The 22,677-nt window shown below is 46.9% G+C and overlaps 1 protein-coding gene across 1 annotated transcript in view; it reads left to right on the top strand.

Annotated features, from left to right (window-relative positions):
• Positions 1-22,677, top strand: part of COG2 (component of oligomeric golgi complex 2) — a 1,367,578-nt gene that overhangs the window by 468,089 nt on the left and 876,812 nt on the right. The window contains exon 7 of the mRNA XM_069607998.1: positions 1,876-2,055. Coding sequence (XP_069464099.1) covers positions 1,876-2,055 — 180 coding nt within the window. The remainder of the gene's footprint in view (positions 1-1,875; positions 2,056-22,677) is intronic.

The following is a 22,677-nucleotide window of genomic DNA, read 5'->3' on the forward strand; positions in this document are numbered from 1 at the left end:
ATCACCCTCCACAACACACAGGTACATGCAATGCACATACATGCCTGTCCTTCACAACACACAATCACATACTTGGACAAACCACTGTCACCACCTACAAATTGTGCATGCCACACACACACATGCATCATGGGACATACACATGCACACACATCACCTCACAGTACTGAGCCAGTGCACTGAGCTATCACATCAGAGTCCCCGCAATGTCAATCAGGCAGTCACATCTGTTAGGCATAGTTTGTATGCAGTACCCTCTGGGACCACTACACACAACTCTGACTACAGGTATAGGAATCCCAACCTTTGGTATAAGCTTGTACTACACAGTTTTGGTAGCATGTTTAGCAGCCAGGCTTATCTCAAGAGGGGTCAATGTGAGCTGTAGTGGAATTACACAGAGATTAACAGTTACAGGTATTCAAACAAACTCCTACATTCAAGGTTTCTTGCATAAACAATTATTAATTTATTTATCAGTCAGTATGAATGAGCCTTCTTCAGAAGGGAGTAATGTAATAGTAACACACAAATACACATCATTACTGTACACTCTTACTTTCTTAATCAGTAAAGACCCTTTTGGGATGGCCCACAGACACAACCTACACCCACAGGTGACTTCAGTAACTAGGGTGCTGGGGACATTATTATCTTACTGTTGGCATTTAGAGTTGACAAAAGGAAAAGGTTATTAAAACAACAAGAGAACACAAATATTCTTAAGGAGGCAAATACTTTTGGATCCTCCAAGAAGAGTCATACAATTCAATAGGCTAAGCCAAAGTCAATGGGCAAAAGTCTTGTATAGGATGAAGCACTTCTGAGAAATAAATGGAAAAGTCTCTGCACAAGTTCTTAGGAGTCTGAGGAAAAGAAGAATCAAATGTAGGGCCACAAGCTGATTAGACTTGTGAGTTGTAGAAGTTGTAAGCACTCTACAGTAAGAGGTAAGTTCTCTCAGACTGTTTACAGTAAACTAGAAATGAAGAAAAAGATGCAGCTGATTATTTCTGTTCCTATGCAGCTCTGCAGATCTCGCTGTTCCTGAGCCTCATGGGGACAAGAGGGAGGACGTCAGGGGACTCCTGCAATGCAATGGGACGGTCAAAACTTGCAACCGGCAAACTTCACTTTCAGTGGCTGTTCAGTGTTTCAGCTCCTGCATCTACCGCAAATAGCAACATTGCGGTTCCTGGCTGTCGAGATGGACTTTCCTTGCTTCTGGGGTCCCGCGCTCTCTTTAGGGGGCTCCGGCTCACTCAGTCCTGCTTCTTGGGAGTCTGGGATATCTTCCAAAAGCTTAAAAGCAACGCATACAATCTGGTGTTCCTCTCCCTGGCTATACAGTTTCCAGCAGCAACTGTGTGGAAATTCAACCAGCTCTGAGAGGGATGTCCAGGTGGCTTACTTTGGAGTAAGATCGTTCCTTTGTCCTCCCTTGTTTCCCCTCCCTTGCCTCATCGCGCCTTGAAACACTTGTGTATGGGCGCAATATAAATATCATATATCATACATAGGGCAGTCTGATACAGAGGTGAAGTAGACTGGGGAGGAGTGTGTGGGGATGGTGATGTGCTATCATAATACTGCCTTCCCCCGAGATCGTCGTTGTTGTTCTCATGCAAAGGTGTTCCCCCCTAGTCAAAAGGGAACGACATCCAAGGATTCGTCACACTATCTAGAGGCTAAACTGTCAGTGCAACTTGTCCCCAGTCTTATTAGCAGAAAAGCTGGAAATCCCATGTAAAATACATAATGATGAAGGTCATTCACAGCCTGTTTGAACCCTGAGTGGTCTCATCTGCATGTGGAACAATTCAATCTGTACGATTTTTCGCTGATGTAATTTCTGTTTTCTGTTTCTTCTTGAAGCGTATTGCTGGAATCACTGCTGTGTTGCAACAGTCCCTGGAAGGGCTACTTTTGGAAGGCCTTCAGAATTCTAATGTTGACATAATACGCCACTGTTTGCGGACTTATGCAACAATTGACAAAACTAGAGATGCAGAAGCACTAGTAGGTCAGGTGCTTGTAAAGCCGTACATGGACGAGGTAAGTGGCAGTTTTGATCACAGACTAAGGGTCAATGAGTGCAAATAAAGAACTATGTTTTAGAAACTAAAGGTGAACATTCTAAAATGGAAGATGGTGCTGGGTCAATGCTATGTTCTACACTGGTGAAGGGTGCAGATTTCCAAGGCGATCTGGCAGGACATTTTAATTGAACTCTTTAATGTAACTAGATGAAACGCAACTTGTTACTTTAGTAAAATGGCGGGTTTGTTTTATGGAAAATAATTATTTTGTTGCAAAACACCTGTATCCATTATATTAGAGAAGAAACATGTGACCACTGTACTTACATTAGATATATTTCGAACCACTGACATTGCTGCTTGACTTTAAATGATGGTTCTTCTTGTGTAATTCTTTGCTTTGACATGAGTCTCCTGAAAAATACCTTTTTTTTAACCTCCTGTTACCACAACTTCAGATTAACACCTTTTCCACCTGTTACCACCTGTTCCAGTCTACCAAAGCTTCCACCTATTGTTGCTGCCTCCTTCATACCATAACTCGCCAACTTCTTCTCCCCCTCTACTTCCCTGTCTCTCGAACCTCCTCTGTCTCGCCTGACTCTTAGCTCTCCAATGCTCTCTGCTCTGCCAACCTCTGAACTCCAACTTCCTGCTAACAAACCAAAATTATTAATTGGATACTCTGATTTCTATAGAGCTCTGTTCTCCCCCCCACCCTTGGGTATGTTCTCTTTGAGTGTCTTCACATATGTTCTGAATTGGAACAGGACTGCGATTATTTTCTGTTCCTGATTTCAATTGGTCTTTGTCTGGCCTGGTTGCCATCTTGACATCCATTTCCATCTGTCTGTTAGCGCGTTGTGCTTTCCGAGGAAGGATACAGTTTCTCTACTTTCCCGGCGTGTGAATCAGCAGCTGGTAAAACCTCTGAGTATCTTTATAACTCTCTTGAAGGTATCTTCAAGAGAGTTAGAAAGAATCTCATAGGTTTTACTCATAACCAGTAAAATTGCAGTTTGTATCTTCGCTGAGTTTATGCTCAGTCATTAGGTATTTGATTGATACATTTGTATCACCGGCAGGAGAATCTCATACTGGCAACATTGTATCCCACGTGAGAGTTCAGGGCTCAGGGTTTCATAAACCTTTTGAGGTGACTTTCTACCATAGGACGTTTTTTATGTTTGTCAGACTGTACCTTTTCTCCAAGCTTTGAAACTGACTTTCGAAGGGATTGTGTCCTCCGACGTATTCCTTATCTTGATACATCATCTCCAGCTTGCTGGCCTCGGGCAAAAAAAATCCAGTAGAGGGCGCTGCGCGTCGATGTCCCTCGAGCCGATGTCCCTCGACAGCCTCCGTATCGGCGCCAACGTCGTCATGCGTATAAATAGACTCGCGCAGCATCCGTTGCTCAGTTCCGTTTTTCCGCGCTTCGTGGGCCTCGGAATCGCGTTGCTCAGTTCGTTAGTCAGAGAATATATTCTTCATTATTCCTCGAGAATACCAACTCTTACTCGATGGCTTCCTCATCCGAACCGACGACTCCACGGTCCGGCTTCAAAAAATGTCGAGACTGTGGAAAGAAAATGTCATTGACAGATCCTCACAGGATCTGTTTGTGGTGCCTGGGATAGGAGCACCAATGTTCGGAGTGCGAGGACTGCATGTCCATGACGGCGAAAGCCTTGAAGGAGCGTAAGGGGAAGCTTGAGAGAGGTAAGACAGTTAAAACTCCTTCGAAAGTTTCCTCGGCAGAGTCGAGACATTCGTCTCCTCGTCGACACAGGAAACATTCTCGGTCTAGGTCTTGAAGCAGTTCCCACCACTCTTCGAGATCCAAGCATTCAAGTAAGAGACGTCGAAGATCCCCTTCCTCTTCTTCTGTTTCTCCGGAAACAGTCACCTGCCCCACAAAACATAGCTCTCAGGCTGAGTGGGAGGAATTCCATAAAAGGATGCTTAGCGTCTTCGAGAAAGCGGCCTCGACCCCCTCGAAGACAGCTGAGGGTGATACCCTGGGTGAAAGACCCGAAAAATCTAAACGCCGCGAGTCATTGCACCCGGCGAAAGAAACTACTCAAGAGCGTCACGAACCCTCGAGCAAAGGCACTGTGCCATCGACGCCATCGTCGAAGGTCCCTTTGACGCATAAATCTGCGTCATCGATGCCATTATCGAAGGGATCATCGAAGCATAGGTCGATCGAATCGACGCCGTCTTCGACGTCGACGCTGAAAAAGAGCAAACCCACGGCCGTCACTACCTCACAGCCAGTGGTCATACCCAGAGCCTCTAACATGACTTCGAGGTCATCGACAACCTCGAGTAGGATCCCGATCATCTCGAGTTCTTCGAGGCCACTTCCAATCTTTTAGACGCCTTTATCTGTGTTTTCGAAGCCTTTAACGTCTGCGTCTACGTTTTCCCAACCGATTATGACAAATTTAGATCCTTCTGCTGTGGAAATGGGATTTAAGCCATTTCCAAGGTCTGATCTTTTCAGACCTTTGTCTTCAATTTATGAGGAAGGGGAGGATTCGGATCAAGAAAGACCCTTTGGTTTGCAGAGATCTGCAACACCAGAACCAGAGGAATTTACCTCTGAGGAAAATAGGTTGAAGGACCTTCGAGAATCCTTACATGAGACAAGTGGGTTAGATACTTCCCCAGAAATAGAATTTGCCAAACCAGACCCAGGGGAACATGCTGAGACCCCTTACAGAATTTTAATGGCAAGAATTATAGAATTCATGGGTTGTTCTACACCTTCACCTGCATTCCAAAAGGATGAACTTACAGACCTTTTAGTTAAAGGTCCACAGGAGGATCCTGTGGTTCTATTTCACACTACATTACAAAGAAAAATATTGGCTAACTGGGAAACTCCTGAGGTTATCCCGGCGGTTGACAAAAAGTTATCGGCCAAATATAGGGTATCTACTACTGACCCTGAATTTTTGTCTAAACATCCAACTCCAGAGAGTCTGGTTGTCCAAGCAGCATCTGCATCAGGCAGTAGATCGGCATACCCTACTGTTCCACAGCACAGGGATGACAAAACATACGACTCTATGGCTAAGAAAGTTTTTTCTGCATGTAGCATGGCGTTGAAATCTATTAACGCTACTTGTACTCTCGTAAGGTTCAGCCATACACTTTGAGAGAGTGCTTCATCAGCGGCTGACTGCCTCCTAGAGGGAGAAGAAAGGGAAGCGTTTCTAAACATCATTAAGGATGGTAAAGACGCAATGTGCGAATCCCTTCAAACTGGCATTGATTCTGCTGACAGCATCAGTAGGGCCATGGCGGCAAGTACTACAACCCGCAGATTTGCGTGGTTGCGAAAGTCTGGGTTTGCTCCAGATGTTCAAGCCAGACTTTTAAATATGCCCTTTGATGGCTCTTCTTTGTTTGGTAAGAAGGCGATGACAGCCTAGAAAAGTTAGACATCCAAAGCAGCAGCAAAATCCCTGGGTGCTGCAATCCGTCAAACGCCATATCGCCCCTCAGAAACCTCTTGGAGAGGTAAGTCCTTTCGCTTTTATTCCGCATTCGGAAAAGGCAGAGGACAGTCGGTTCAAAGAGGTCAAAAAAGATTCACCCGAGGTGGACGGGGTAAAAATACAAAAGCCGCAGCAGCAGGTACCTCTTCACCCTCGGCACTTGCATCAGCCGCCTCTAAATCACTCAGAGGACTCTCCTCACAAGACACCAGTAGGGGGCAGGCTAACTCAACATCTGACAGAATGGCAGGCTATTACGTCAGATGCTTGGGCATTGGAGACAGTTGCCCAAGGTTACTGCCTGCCTTTTCTTCGCATTCCTCAGAGTCATCCACTGTGGAACAGCTCTCGGAAAGTTCCAGATCCGCTCCTCTTGCAGGAAATTGTAGACCTGCTGGAGAAAGGTGCCAGAGAAACGGTACCTGTAGCGGAGAGGAACAAGGGCTGATATTCCCCCTACTTCCTAATACTGAACAAGGACGGAGGACTGAGACCTATCTTGGACTTATGAGAATTGAACAAGTTCCTCAGGAAGGACATGTTCAAGATGGTAACTCTTTCTCAGATCCTTTAGGCCCTCCAGCTCCAGGACGGGCTGGTATCTCTGGACCTTCAGGATGCTTATTTCCATGTGCCAATCCATCTCAAACACAGGAAATACCTGAGGTTCGCAATTGGCGGCTCTCATTATCAATTTGGAGTTCTGCCATTTGGGCTGAACTCCGCCCCGAGGGTTTTCACCAAGCTAATGTCAGTAGTGGCTGCAAGTCTAAGGAGGAAGGGATTCACGTCTACCCCTACCTGGACAATTGGCCGATCAGAGCTGTATCTCCGGAACAAGCTCAGATCCAGCTAGATTATGTCTGCCACTTCCTTCACAAACTGGGCTTCTCCCTCAATTTAAAGAAGTCACAGATGATACCATCACAGAGACTCCAGTTCATTGGAGCGGTCCTGGACACTTCCCTCGGAAAAGCCTCGCCACCAGAGGTGAGGGCTCAAGATATTCTGCAGATGGTCACCAAGTTTCAAAATGCCCAATGTCTCCCAGCCTTCGACTTTTTGAGGTTGGTAGGCCTCATGACATCCTGCATCTTCCTTGTGCCAGAGGCTCGCCTGAGAATGAGATCTCTTCAGTGGTCGCAATTCTCAGGGAGAATGACAGACGTCCTTCAGGTTCTGGACAAGGTGGCTCGAGACCTTCAGTGGTGGGCCTGCCAGGAGAACATCTTGAAAGGAGAACTGTTTCGGCAACCATGGCCGGAGATAACAGTAGTCACAGATGCCTCACTCACGGGGTGGGGAGCCCATACCAACGACTTGACCATCAGCGGTCGTTGGTCTCCATCGGAGTCCAGACTACATATCAACCTGTTAGAGCTGAGAGCAATCCGACAAGCGCTGAAGGCTTTTCTGCCATCTGTACAGGGGAAAAATGGCCTGATAATGACGGACAACACAGTGGCCATGCACTACCTCAACAAAAGAGGAGGCTTAGGATCACTGCCTCTGTGCAGAGAGGTGATGCAGCTCTGGTTTTGGGCAATCCAAGAAGGAATCTCTCTATCGGCAGTTCACTTAGCCGGAGAGAAAAACTTGACAGCGGACGCTCTGAGCAGGCAGAGTACAGTCTCCCACGAGTGGGAACTAGCTCAGGAAGTCCTTCAACACATCTTCACCCTTTGGGGAACCCCTCAAGTGGATCTGTTCGTCACCAGCATCAACAGGAAGTGCGATCAGTTTTGTTCAAGGGAATTTCCCCCGAAAGGAGCTCTAGGGGACACGTTCGTAGTGGACTGGGAGTTTCCACTTCTGTACGCGTTTCCTCCAGTCCCTGTCATTCCTCAAATGATCAGGAGGTTGAGAAGGTTCCGAAAAGCCATGATCCTAATTGCCCCGGACTGGGCCAGGAGTACGTGGCACCCGGACCTTCTGGACATGTCCATCTGCCCTCCAATTCGTCTTCCACTCGAGGAGAATCTTCTCTCGCAGAAGGGAGGTCAGGTTCTCCATCCAGACATCAGAACCCTCAACCTTCACGCTTGGTATCTGAAAGGTTGAGATACAAGGATCGGGACCTCCCAGATGACGTCATGGAGATGTTGCTTTCGGCAAGAAGGCCAGCAACAAAGACTTTATACCGCTGCCGTTGGAACAAATTTAGCAGCTGGTGTAGAGGAAAGAATATCGACCCCTTTTCATGTTGTACACCTACAGTGTTATCTTTTCTACTTTATTTGGCAAATTCGGGCCCTCAGGTTGGCACTATCGAGGGCTATCTCGCAACACTATCGATTTTCAAGCGCACTGCAGAGGAACCATCGTATTTCAAGTTACCCTTAGTAATACAATTTCTGAAGGGATTAACCAATGTCTTTCCCCCAAGACCATTCCAAGTTCCCTTATGGGACTTAAATTTAGTCTTAAATTTCCTGATGGGTACTCCTTTTGAACCACTCCACTGTTGTTCACTAAGGTTTCTCACTCTTAAAACTGTCTTATTAGTAGCATTGACATCTGCTTGGAGGGTGAGTGAATTACAAGCTCTATCTTGTAAACCCCCTCATACAATTTTTCATAAAGACAAAGTTGTCCTACAAGTGAAGCCTAATTTTCTCCCAAAGGTGGTTTCTGAATTCCACATCACTCAGAAGATTACCTTACCTTCATTTTATCCCGAAAATGATCCAGGGAAAGAGGGAGAAAGGCTGCATAGGCTGGACCCAAGGCGGGCTTTGAGCTTTTACATCAGCAGACTTGCTAAGATTAGGCAAGCAGACCAACTGTTCCTAAGTTACCCTGGGCACAAATTGGGATTACCGATAACAAAACAGACCCTTTCCAGATGGATTATTTTAGCCATTCTGGAATGTTACAAACTGGCAGGGAAAGAGCCTCCTCAAAATCTTAGGGCTCATTCAAGCAGGGGTATCGCAGCCTCTTCGGCCCTCCAAAGAGGGGAACCGATTCGAGACATATGTGCGGCTGCAACATGGTCGTCAGCACATACCTTCACAAGATTTTACAGCCTGGATTCCTCCTCTAGCCAAGAGACTAGATTTGGCAAAGCTGTGTTGCACTCTGTTCACTCTTGAAGGGAAACATGGCAATTTTACTCCCACCTCCAGTTACACACCACTGCTATGGGAGTCTGTCAAGATAAGGAATACGTCGGAGGACACAATCCCTTTGAAGAACAAGTTACTTCTTACCTGGTAACGTTCTTTCGATGGGATGTTCCTCCGACGTATTCCTTATCGCCCCTCCCATCCATCCCCTCAGTAAAACTTCCCTTGTGGTTACAGTTTACGCTCCTTCTGCGTCACTAACCAATTCATGTAAAACAACTGTTAACGTCAAAACGGAACTGAGCAACGGACGCTGCGCACGTCTATTTATACGCATGATGACGTTGGCGCCGATACGGAGGCTGTCGAGGGACATCGGCTCGAGGGACATCGACGCGCAGCGCCCTCTACTGGATTTTTTTTTGCCCGAGGCCAGCAAGCTGGAGATGATCTATCAAGATAAGGAATACGTCGGAGGAACATCCCATCGAAAGAACGTTACCAGGTAAGAATTAACTTGTTCTTCTTTCCTCTTCTTGGCATTTTATAAACACCATGGAAGCCACTGCATTCCTGAATTGTGAAAATGTTTTCTTTCTTACTGATGAGGGTTTGAAATTAACAGCGGCATGTGTTTTAAGGGTTTCTTGGAGTGAAACTGGTTTGTTTATAAGTTAATCTAGTTTCTTCCTCCCAATTCCTGGGTTTGTCTAGAGAGGCTTTCAAATGGTCTCTTGGGCAGTACGTGGGGTTTGGGGGTGTCTGTTGCAGCACTGCATTTAAGTGCCCCCTGCCAGATGACTGGGACACCATACCACTCCCGGGCCCATGATCCGCTGGCTTGTGCAATCACCATGCCCCCTGAGTCACCCCCTTGGATGTCTCCAGAATGAGGCATGGTACTTTGTTGCAGAACATATTCAAAAAGATGGCGCACCGCCACACAGAGGACAGGTGGCTCTCCACCCCACATCATGCACACAGTGAGATACACCCTGTTAATGAGTGTCATCTGAATCCACCTATGTTAGAGGTAAGAGATACCTTCTTCAAGTATGAACATAGATGGGACAATTGCTTATCAGTGGAAAATGTGTCGCTGATTCTCTCCCATTTCGACAATGACGTCTTAGACCATACTATATAGTGTGGATACAACATGTCCACATATGGAAGCATTCAGAATGTACTGAAGTGAGTAAGAAGACTCCATTAGAAAATCATGTCTATTAGGTCTAAAAGCTATACCAATTTGGTAGAATTTAAGAAGCATATTCTAATCAACCCCAATTCTTTCGATGAATACCTCACAAGTCAAGAAGGAGCCGCACGGATACATGTCACCTAGTGGACATATGCCAGGATAGCCCTAAGACCTCCAAATAGCAGATAGGTGCCAATCGTTCAAAGGGCATCTCCGGTACATAAGGTGTGTAACAGCCTAAATAATCTACTCCGCACCCGAACCATAGAGCAAACAAGGTCAAAATTACAATCATCAAGAGTCCTGCCCTAGCGGAGGACGGCAAAGAGATTGTGGGTGAACCGACTCCCTCTCAGTGACACATGAGAGCTACTCCACTGCCCATCCCCAGTATTTTGCCAATTGGGCTTGTGCTACTAAGAAATGTAGCTCCATATTCAGGGTTGCCCTGTCGCGCTAGTCAAGTACGCTAGTAAGCATATCCAACCGAGCAGAGATGCCGAAAGATGTTAGGCAAGATGGATAAATTGGCAGCGCAACCTGGAAAAGAATTTTGCACCTGGCGATACAGGAATATTAAAAAAAGAATACAGTCATTTGGGAAGACTCCCTATCTTTACAATTGAGATATTGCCATGAATAGAGAGGCAAAGTTATCGACTTCGCAAATGCCTGGAAACAGCAGCCATAGTCCCATGAACCATTGCAATAATGAAATGAAACTCAATGCGTCTCTGCAACGGTGACCCAGTCACCGAATCCACTGGCGAAGAGACTAACACGAAAGCCATGGACAAATTGGGGCCGGTACTAGGGTGGGATTTTGACACTTCCCGCCATTGCGGCACTTCTCCAGAGGAGAAAAGTATGATCAGATTGGCCCTGAGGAACAGGTGAAGTGGAAAGAACGACTGCCACAGGAAGTGAGTGGCATAAAAACCCTGCAGTAGATTGCCAGAGTGTGGGTGGTTTAGTTGAGGTCACGTGGAGTGGAGGCAGACCAGGAGACCAGGCAGTATAGCAGAGTGTTGAGAAGACTGTAGTGGAGATTGTTGCAGGGGAGGTGCTGGCTGTGGAAAAAAGTGGTACCTGTGTATAAGAGTGTGTGAGTAACTGTTTGAACTTGTGAGGGTCTGAGAGAGTGGATACGTGAGTGAGAGCAAGAAAGGTATATGGCAGAGTTTGAGGAGGAAGAGAGTGGAGAGTATGGGACAGAGTATAGTGGAGAGTGAAAAGTAGATGGGAGATGAGTGGAGAGTGGGGAGGGAAGACTAGAGATAGGAGGGAAGAGGAGAGAGTAGAAGAGTAGTTAAGAGTTTGTGTGATAATCTGAGGGACAGAAGGAGGGAGTATGGAAGAAAAGGAGGCGAGGAAGTGGAGGGAGCAGAGTAGGCAAGAAAGGAAAGAGTGAGGAATGGAACATCAAGGACACAAACGCAAAGGTGTAGAAGTGTTGAGTGAGAGGAACTGGGTATTTGAAAAAGCACTAGATCTTGTTGAACCATATCCGGGGTAAATATTACGATAGGTTCTCACTACGTAAATCCCAGAGGGGTTAGTTAGAAATGGCTGAAGCATTTAGGCCATCACTTTACTCAGAATTATAGATATAGTAGGTGTAACGATCTGTAGTTGGGGAATAGGGAAGCCTGATCTAGGGAGGTGGACAGCTGTAAGGCAGACAACCTGCAACCAGATAAGAAAAGACAATCCACTGAGGAAAAAGGCTAGGTGCACCTCTTGCAAGTATAACAAAGTTGTAGATCTTTATACAAAAGAAAAAAGGCACATGTCAGTAGGGGCATTCAAACCTGACTGCCATGGAGCGCACACTGGTTAATTCAAAGCAGGACAATACATTTTAAAAGAGGTTGTCGTCACAAATGATGTAAGCAGTATATGGTACTAATTCCCCTAGCTCATTGGTCGTCCCCTATGTACATAACAACCACTCTGTATGGGATGCCAGATGATTGGTTATACTTTCTTCGTGTCCGTCCCCTTCCACGTGGGCTTTGGCCTTGCCACTTCTGGTTCTAAAGACATGATTGGCGATCTGCTTGAGAATGTTCCTCTCCTAGATACATTGCACGTGATGTGCACCTGGCAATTAGACATGAGCTCAGTGGATACTCTCTAGGTCAAATTAGCCCTCTAAAAAGAGAGGCATTTCTTTGAATCCCAGACACGTAGGCGCCCCCGCTATGCCTCCCCAGCACTGACGTAAATGTGTTAGCCTCACCCTGTGCACCTCGTAGTACAAATCACAGGACATCTTGCTCCGCGCTCCCACCTTGACAGCTGCCCCCTCATCGGACCTTCAACTGGACTCCTCCAGGAGCCCATTGATCAATCACATACTGAGGGGTTTAGTAGTTGTATCGAAGGACATCTGGTAGTTCAAATAGAGTGACCATTATCTTGGGGGGCGCTAGTGCCCTAAATCTGAGTTGGATGGTTTTGGCAGGCCAGGACCTCTTCCCTGGCTCTCAGGAGACCGTCCCTGAGGGATGGGCGCAGGCCTACCCATGCTCATCTATTTGCATTCCTTTCTGATGGCATGGGGTTGCAACATGGGATAATGGACAATTGTATCTGTTCAGCACGAAGGCCTTTTTGTCGAATGTCTGGGCTGGGAACGGAGACGGGAAAGTATATTAATGCTGAGTGCCACACTTTACTCTTGCTGGTACCGGGGCCTGGCCTTTATCGGCCTCAATTTCAATATGGCAGTGTTTCAATGTTTTCTACAGCAGGATGGAACTGACTATGCCTGGTTCATTCCTGTTGCTTGCTACTATATTCCCTCACCCCACAGGTACACCCCCTCTTCCCCGGGCAGTCCAAGGACCCCTAACCTACTACCCCTTCTCCTTCCCTACCCATATGTTGTCTTTTCCTCATTCCCTCACCCCTACAGCCGCGTTTCTTTATGCTCTTAATATATTGGGGGGGGTGGGGGAGCAGTTGGCTTGAACATGCATCCCAACAAAGCCCACAGGAGGCGAGAGAGGGGTGGCTCTTAGTGTTCCACATTTCCTTCAAATTCTATAAGTTTCTAACTCAATTGAATATCACAAAATAAAAACCCTTGAACCATCTTCTGGAGTGTGGGTCTTTTTAAGGCCATCTCTGACACTCATTGTCACAAGTTGGATTGTTTAGACCCCGATGCAGATGTGGCCCACAGCCCAAAAATATGTTTAGAATAGCCTGCATCACAAAGACTGTCCGCCTACTTGCAAGGGTCTATACGGAGATGATGAGGTAGTGGTCCCACCCAAAGAGAAGGCCCTGGTTAAGACCGGTCAAAGAATGGAAGTACCAGAGGGCACGTATGGTGTGATTGCTTTCAAGTCCGTTTGACCACACAAAAACTTCCTGGATGTGGGAGAAGGAGTCATTGACAGGGAATATAAAGGAGAGGTGAAAGTGGTCCTTTTTTTAACCTGGAAATCTTGCCTACGTAATACATCCTGGCCACCCCATAGCCCAACTGGTGTGTGGGAAAATCCTTGCCCTGGGAACTGAGAAGGAGGAAGACCTGAGTGACACAGAGCGCTGAAGTTGGATTTGGGGAGATGATTTGGGTGCAGAGGGAGGGAAGTTCCATACCCACTTGCGGCCCTTGGCCCTGCCACTGAGGAATATACAGAGGCTCAGCAAACAGACTTCTTATTGGAACCACCCGAAAAAATTGGTTCTCCAAGGAAGAGATTCAAACCTTGAGGACCCCCACTTTTTCAAAAGGAAAGTGCTCCAATACCGATTCTGTGTAAATTCAAAGGGGGGAAGGAACCAATTACTACCAACTGTTGGTCCCTAAACTATTCGAGAGGGAGGTGATGGAGCTAGGCCATTCTCGTTTTCCTGCCAGAGATTTGGGACTAGAGAAGATGCAAAGAAGTGTGCTGAGACTATTGTATCGGCTAGGAGTATAAGCAGATATAAACAGTTAACAGTATAGTTACTTTATGCCTTCTAAACCCCATGGAGGTGGGGGTGGGCGATAGGAACAGTTATGCTCCCCTGTAATTGGCAACACCATATAGATTCCTGAAATCAGTGGGCCCCTTTTCTCCTCCGTTGGTACCGATGAAGTCCAGGAGTCTCGAGTACAGAGGTCACTTTTGGAGTTGGGTTTTGGGTCATGCTAGTCAGTGGTTCCATAGTCCGATGGATCGATGCTGGACACCTACTGAACTGAAGAAAGGACCACCACTATGGCGATGACCTCAGAGGATCCCCTGGACACGATGCAGGCAGCAATCAGTGATGGACACTCCAAATAAATGGCGGAAGTTGGCGGACAGAAGCTGGGCATATCATGAGGAAATAATGAATATTATGAGCAATGACTGAAGATGCAGGACCAAGAGATTCAGAAATTATAATTTAATCAATCTAGTTCAGTGTATTATGTATTCGTTGCAGCCTTGAAAAAGCTTACTTGGGCGAATAATTGAATGTGCAATTTGCAACTGAGTGGTTGACAAACATTCTATTGTATAAAGTACAATTATTATGTGGACAATAAAGATAAATAAGGGACAAATAATTGACTTTTCAATTTGCAACTAATGAGTGGGTTATGTATGATTTTCAAATATAGATTGGCACTTAACTGACACAACTGACTGTTCAATTTGTAACTGATGTATGGAAGGTAATTAATTTGATTTTCTATAAAAGGATTGACCATTATCTGAATATTAATGAATAATCTATGGTTTAAACACTATTTATAATACTTTAATATTGGGATGCGCGTACATCACTTGGAGGTTTAACCTGTTAAATTCAACCACTGGCAGCAGCACATAAGCAGGTTCCATAACATGTGTGTGCTCTTCTATGAAAATGTAAAAGCATTGAAATCTAACACGATTCCTATGGGTACACAGTTGTGAAACTGCTGACTTTGGTTTAATTATTTTATAGGTTTTTTAACAACAGTGTGACTTACAGACTTTTATATACTTTGCGTGACAATGTACATCCGATTGTGTCAGTATATTCCCTCCCCCAACCCAACATCCCACACCTGCATCCGAGCCTATTCCGCGTACATTATTCTGCCACATTACATCCTACTGTACAAGCATGCCCATTAACATTAGTCAGTCACTTGTGATGGGACATTTATTACCCTGCGGGTATCACTTTACGCCGAAGCTGTCAATTACTGCACCATACGTTTCCAGGAATCTGTTCTGTTCTCCTTGGCCCCGACATGCCGCCTCTTACCACACTAAGGTTTCTGCCAACATGCATTTTTGGAGGGCATTCCACCACAGGCGCACTGCCAAACCCTTGCGCCCCTTCCAGCCCATTGCTATCCTGCGTTTCGCCAGAATGTGTGCTAGATCTTTCAACTTGCTAACCTGTTTTGCCTGCTTCGGACGCGCAAAAATTCCAAGCATGCAAGCCGCGGGAGAACTCGTGTCTAATGTTATACCTGCCTGGGGTATCCCCTCCCAACATTGGCAGATCTTCGTACACGCCTAGAACATGTGTACAAGGTCCATGTTAACCATTCCACATTTTGGGCAGATCTGTTCCATTGCTTTACTAAATTTGGCAATCTTCTTTGGGGTTAGAAACGCCCAGTGAGTTAAGTACAACTGAATCAACTGGAGCCTACCATTTCTGGACACTTTTGTATGATAAGGTAATGCTCTACCTAATGCTGCATCAGTCAATTGTTCCTGCAGGTCTGCGTCCCAACTACGCCTGGTATGCCCCAGCAAATCCCCCCACCGTGACATTAATAACTCGTATATTCTCGACACTGCGTGTCCTCCCTCTGAAATATAAAGTGTTTCTATGGTATCGTCTGCGTGTAGCAACCCGTCTGTGCCCGGCCATTTCTGCTTTAGTCTGTTGAGGAGTGCAGCATGTGTTATGTGTTGTTCTCCATGTATGCCTGTTTTACTGAGGTTTGTACTTTGAAGTCCAGCGGGGAGTAGGGTAATTCCTTCTCCAGAATGCAACAAGCCCTATGCCATATTGTCCTACCCAGCATCAGCAGCAGTGGAGGTTTCGGGCCACGCAACGCTACTGTGCATATCACCTCTCTCAAATCAAATGGAGTGCATAATGGCTGTAGCAACAAGGTGTCTTGGATCTGCTCATCCGATAGCCAGTTTGTGACGAATTGTAGTTGGCATGCCACACAATAGACTTCAAAGTTGGCCACTTTTATACCCCCCTGATCATACGTTCTCTACAATTTTGTTAGTGCCATCCGCCAACCTGAATTATGCCACAGAAAGCTACGACATATGGTGCCCAGTCTGTTAAAAAACCCTTTAGGTATGTTGTATGGGACATTGGTGAAAAAATGAAGGAGCCTCAGGAGCACCACCATCTTTAGCAGCGCAGCTCTCCCCATCAGTGAGAGTGTCATTCTTGCCCAGAAAGCCATGGACTTCTCAATTATATCTAGTGTGTTCTGTAAACGTTCAATCTTGGGGGTCATGAAAAATATCTACACCTAGATATCGGTCTGTGGTCACCTCCCACATAATCAATAGCACAGGCAATGTTTTCGGGGGTCTCTCCCTGTACCCTCCTAAAGGGAACACACACGATTTTTGTGCATTGATCGTGATGCCAGATAGGTCTGTATAGCGCGTAAACACATCTAGAATAAACTGTAAATTGGTTTCTAGGTGCTGTAAGTATAACAGCATATCATCCGCATATAGGGAAATTAAGTTGCAACTGCCCTGTATGAATATGCCTGCATCTTGGTATTCTTTCTTGGATTATACCGCTAATGGCTCTAAGGCCAGTATAAATAGCATAGGAGACCATGGGCAGCCCTGTCTGGTGCCTTTCTCAAGCAGCCATTGGTCCAATATACAAGTGCTCATCTTGACTCTAGCTATTGGGCTGCTATACAGTAGCCATAACCATTTTATGTATGTTGGCCCCATGCCGCAACTCCTCAGTGCTGCTAGCAACCATGGCCATCTGACCAAGTCAAATGCCTTGACCGCATCAGTGAGGCCACAGTATATTGGTGTGTACTGACCTGTGTATGGTCAATGACATGGTGAAATCTCCTTAGGTTACAAGTGATATTCCTGTCCAGAACATATCCCAACTGGTAGAGATGTATCAGTTTGCATATTGCTGGCTTAAGCCTATTGGCCATCAGGGCTGTACGTATTTTCCCATCATGATTAAGCAATGACAGGGTTCTGTAAGAGCCACAGTCGGTGTCCGGCTTATTGGGCTTCATTAATGGGACAATGATGGACTCTCTGTGTTGTTGGTAATAGGCCTGTGCCCAGCGCTTCGTTCAGTATTGCTAGCAACGGGGGCGTAACATCTGCTATGAATTACTTGTAAAATTTGCTGGGCAATCCGCCTGTGCCTGGGGCTTTACCAGTCGGCAGCCCTTCTATTGTAGATTCTAGCTCCTAAGTGGTTACGGGAGCCTCTAGCATACTCACCGTCTCTGCATCTAGCTTGGGGAAATCTATCTGCGCCAGGGCTTCTTCTATTTCTGATGAATGTGTTGCTGATCTCTCCGCATATAACTCCTTATAACAATCATGAAAGCACTTGTTTATGTCTAATTGTGTCCTATAAACTGCCCTGTTTCTCGCTGTAACCGATTGTGTCATATCCTGCTGAGACTCACTTTTGTATAGCCAGGCCAGCAAGCGTCCCGGCTTATCCCCTTCCGCATGTTGCCTTTCTACATATTTCTTATAGCTCAGCTTGCCTAATCTTTCCCAATGTTCCAGATGTTCCTGCTGCAAACAGGCTGCTTCTTGGGCCTGCTCTCCTGTCGTGTCCGATGAGCAATAAATAGCCTTTAACTTGGTTTCGGCCTTACTTAAGTCACTTTCTTTCGTGGCTTACATCCCCTTTGCTTTAGCTATCGCCGTCCCTCTAATAACCATTTTGAAGGCTTCCCACAGTGTGCTTTCTCCCATAGAATTGTATTTCGCCTGCTAGTACTCCGTAATATGCACTCTGCTTGTGTCATGATTTCACACAATTGTGCCCGCCTCCGTCATCCATCTACCAGAGCGCTGACAGTGGTCCACACTCACTGATGCCTTTATTGCAGGCCAGGATCTGTACGGATCGGCGGGAGCTAAAAGGAAAGCGTCCCTACTGCATGATGGCTAAGCCATGCCCCCTCAACTGCTGATTTAACATGCAAGAGCCACACAGATCAATCCAGATGAACATCTGCCCCACTAGAACATAGCCCTGAGTCACAGATGGCTCAAAGAACACTCTAACTCCTAGAGAACGTTCTAGGGTTTGTTTTGGGCTGTCTCTCACTCTCGTGTACAGTGGCACCAATCCCCCCCCCAGCCCAGGCATTCCTACTCCCCAAGTTAGTATCCAGGGTTGGACTGCCCCACCAGGACGTCCCGTGGTAGGCCTAGGGGCATAAAGCCTCTTTGGCATAGCGGAAGGATCCAAAATGAGGAGACCAGAGTAAGTAAAATGCGAACATCTAGCCAGCATGGGTGGTTCGCATTGAATTGGCTGCCCAGGCACCCTCTGCATTTCTTTACTTCCCCAGCAGGGCTGGGCTGACCTGACGCTGACCGGGCTAGCACCTGCGTATGATGAGGGGCACCGCCTGGGAAACCGCACGTGCCCTGGCTGTGGGCTGCAGCCGGTGGTGTGTGCTCGCAGTTGAGTCTGTACACACATTGCACAGGTGCAGCAGGGCAGCAAAACGTGCACTGGCGGCAGTCTGGGCAGGCGGCAGCTAGGCCTGCTTTCCAACTACGAGCTACGACCAGGAGAGTAGATTAGAATTGAGGATCTGACTTGGTGGCGGTTCCGGAACGGGGTGTGAAAAAATTCATTTATTATATGTCGATTATCGACGTTTAATAAATGCATTTTTTCAAACCATTCACATTCACACATTGAGAGAAGGAAGAATTAAGAAAGATTGCTTCGTGGCAGTTCCGGTGGGCAGTGGGGTGGGGGGGGGGTGTAGTTTACTGTTGTTGGCTGCTGGCCTGGGCTGGAGGGAGCAGCCTGGTGTCGCTCGCCTCAGACTGGCTGCGGTCACAGTGATGATGGTCCTGCAACTGGTGGGGCAGGGGGGGGAAATAGTAGTCTTGTTTTCTGATAACTGTGGGTGTACTTTCAAATGAATTTAAATATGAGCCAGGAAGCCTCCATGGAGATGAATGGCGGGGCTATTAATTGCGTGTTTCACTAGCAAGCATTATGTGTGTTGCTGTGTGTCAGAGGCTTTAAAGGGACCGGACATGTGCGTCTGCAGGCTTAATGGTGTCAACTTTGGACACCGTTCCTTTTGCTGCCAGCACTTTGCAAACTATCATCCCCCAAGCACCGTGTACCATGTGGAAGGGGTGCCCGGCGCCTCCCAAGTGCTGCCGGTTAATTAGCACATGCACAGAGCGCCATCAGCGCAATCATATATCTATATTTCTGAGGCTTGTGGAATCTGCTTAGATCACATGCTGTGTATAGGCCGACATCTAGTGGAAGCTGCAGAGTATTACAGTTATTTTTGAAATTCGAAAAGGGAAGTTGACAGGGCGTGCCAGTAATACTAGCCCTAGTGAGACGTCCACTGTACCCATGGTCCTTCACGCGTCGAGGTCCCTCTGATTTTTTTTTTTCCGCCATTATAGACGGACGCTATTTTGCTGTGTTCTCCTTTTCGCTTACCACCATTGATTTATATAAATTACAGATTGTTTTTCTTTCTATCCTTTATATTCTATAACACTGACTATCGATCATCCGACATCAGTGAAGAAACCTCCTTCGAAGACTCCCGTCAACGGATCCGACCAGCCAGGAAGGCCGCTTCGGGTTTAGGCCCACACAGTAGGGAGAGAGCGGGAGGACATTCAAAAATGTATTTGCCCCTTTTCGTACATTACACTCGCCTAGCTGCTGTGTCATTCGGTTATGGATAGGACCCCTTTTAAATTTTGCCCTAAGTGCAACAAAAGGTTCCTGTGGGTCGACAAGCACCTTGTGTGCAACCTTTGTCTCCCTCGGGATCACGTCGAAGGGACCTGTTGAGCGTGTAAGCACTTTAAACCCAAGAAATTGAAGGACAGCTTAACCAAACGCTGAGCCCACCACGCCATGCAGGTCGAGGCCATAGTGGATGTGGAGGGGGACTTTCAGCGATGGCAGCAACGCTGCGTTATCCGACGGCGAAGGCAACAGGGATACTCCGGTTTCCCAAGCGCAGACCCCCAACGCCATCAGACAGGCCGGCAGCCTTGTTATGGGGACGACACCCTGCAGCAGTGGCACTCACAACCCCATCCACCAAGCAAACAACTCACGGCCAAGACTCGACATGTGTGTCGAACAAAGGCCAATGCACAACATCTAGGGAGCGGTCAGTAGAATCACTGTCCTCTGGGCACTCCAGATCCAATCGCCACATGACGGGCCACGACTGTCGAAAGGCAGAACAGACGTCGTGAGTAAAACCATTTTCGAGCGTTGCACGTCATTAGACGAGACTTCGGATCAGTCCGTAGCCGAAATTCGACGTTCTTTGTTGAAAAATGGTAAAAACCCCTATAAAGGCGGGACTAGCCTATTTAGTTAAAAAGCACATCCCAGAAGGCCTAGTTAAAGCTAGGGAGTCCAAGAAGAATTCTTCTAAAACCCCTCATAGGGAAAGGTCCCAGAAGGATAGGTCCCCTCACAAGAGTATGGACCCACGGGAACAAGATTCCCTGTCTTCAGCCCTAATGAAAAAGGCCCAGCCTTCATCTGGAGTCTCATCCACTCCACTAGATCAGGGACTTCCATTTGACCCTACGTCCATTCCTAGCTCTGCCAATGGTCATGTGAGGATATTGATAGGGTCATGAGAAGGATGACCTTCATGGCAAACTTTTATGAAAGAGAGCCTGATTATTTCCAGAGTTTTCATTTCACCCCTCCCACAACAGCGGCCTCTGGTTCTCAGATCGTTGCTCAACCCCCTTTTAAAAGGTCTTGCCCGATAACCTAGCACATGACCCCCACAGTCATTAACCTGTATGACCCGGACACCGACCATGAGGACCTCTTTTTTTCAAGAGGCCGCAGACTCTTACTACGGGGATGATGATGATGATGATGTGGTTGACTCAGATCCAGACATGTATAACATGGACTCTCCTGTCAATCAGGATCCTCCTGTGACGGATTCACCTATAAGTAATCAGTCACTACTGAATGACGTACTCATCAAGGCGGAGGAGCATTCCCAAATAGCAACTCGGGAAACTCAACAGGACAAGGATTTTGTTGCTGAAAATTTGGGAGATAAGAAAGCTGTCACTCAGTTTATTCCCCTCCTGTGGTCTGTTCAGCGAAAGATACAACCCTCGCTAGAAACACCCAATCAGATGCGGGCAGTTAACCCCTGCATATAAAAGCTTTTCAAACCTGCCCCATCAGACCCTCTGTCTATCAGGGGACAGATCAAGCCTGACTCTCTGGTACTTACAACAACAAGGAAGAGAGCAGGTACACCCCTAGCCTCCTCTGAGGCACCTCTGGACAAAGAGAGTAGAAAGCTGTATACAAAGGGGAGGAAAGTGGCCTCTTCAACTTACTTCAGGCTAGGATAGCTAAAAACTCCACTCTTTTGGCAAGTTATAATTGCCATAAATGTGATGAGGTCTCAGCTTTGTTGTCATCAGCCCCAGAATCCCTCAAGACACAATTGGCCCTTGTGGCTGCAGAAGGCAGGGCAGTTTCAAGCTGCTTGTTGAAGAGTAATCTTGACGCTGCAGACAACGGTGGCAGAATCATTGCAGAGGGAACCATTATTAAGCGTTGCACTTGGTTACGCCAATCCGGCTTCAAGCAGGAGACACAAGCCACACTTCTCAATATGCCCATTGAGCCCAGCATACTCTTTGGAAAGGCCGTTGAGGACGCCGTGAAAACTGCTAAAGAGGAATATGAGACACCGAAGTCATTGGGCCAGCTAACCAACAAGCCCACTGGCCAGAGGGGTAATAGCAATTTTCGTCACTCACTTGGACAGAATTCCCAGAGAGGTTCAAACTACAATCAAAAGCAGGGAACATCGTGGGGGAACAATCCAGGCCAGGCCTCTCAACGTTACCAGAGGAGACAGCGCAGATTCCGCGGTCGGCGGAGGGACTCTTCCTCTAGGGGTGGTACCACACCTCCAAAGCAGTGACTACCCGCTTCAGGTGCCCTCCTATGCCGTTCCAGTAGGATGGCGCATTTCAAACTTCAACCAAGCATTTGAGGGAATCTCCTCAGACAAATGAGTGTTGTCCACCGTGGCAGGCGGTTATTGTGTGGAGCTCCTCGAGCGACCCCGGAACCATCCCCCACGCCAGGAAACCCGCTCCAAAGAAGAGCAACAAATTCTCCTCAAGGAAATCGCCATGCTGCTACAAAAGGACGCCATAGAAATTGTTCCGGCCAACCAGGTAAACAAGGGTAATTATTCAACCTACTTCCTTGTGCCAAAGAAAGATCTAACAATGCCCCCAGTATTAGATTTACTCCCTGCAAACAGAAATCTCAAGCCATAAAAGTTCTGCATGACTACCCTACAAGAAGTAATCCCTCTGCTAAAGCGGGGGACTACATGGCAACACTGGATATCAAAGATGCCTATTTTCATATTTCAATGTTCCCAGCGCACAGAAGATTTTTGCGTTTCAAGATAGCGAACCAGCACTACCAATTCAAAGTGCTGCCCTTCGGAATAGCATCTGCTCCAAGGGTATTCACGAATGGACTGGCGGTGGTGGCAGCACAGCTGCGCAGAGAGGCAATCCCAGTGTACCCTTACCTGGACGACTGGTTGATTACTGGGGAGACTCCCCTAA

This window comes from Ambystoma mexicanum, chromosome 4q (genome assembly GCF_040938575.1).
Source record: "Ambystoma mexicanum isolate Mex_15411 chromosome 4q, UKY_AmexF1_1, whole genome shotgun sequence".
NCBI lineage: Eukaryota > Metazoa > Chordata > Amphibia > Caudata > Ambystomatidae > Ambystoma > Ambystoma mexicanum.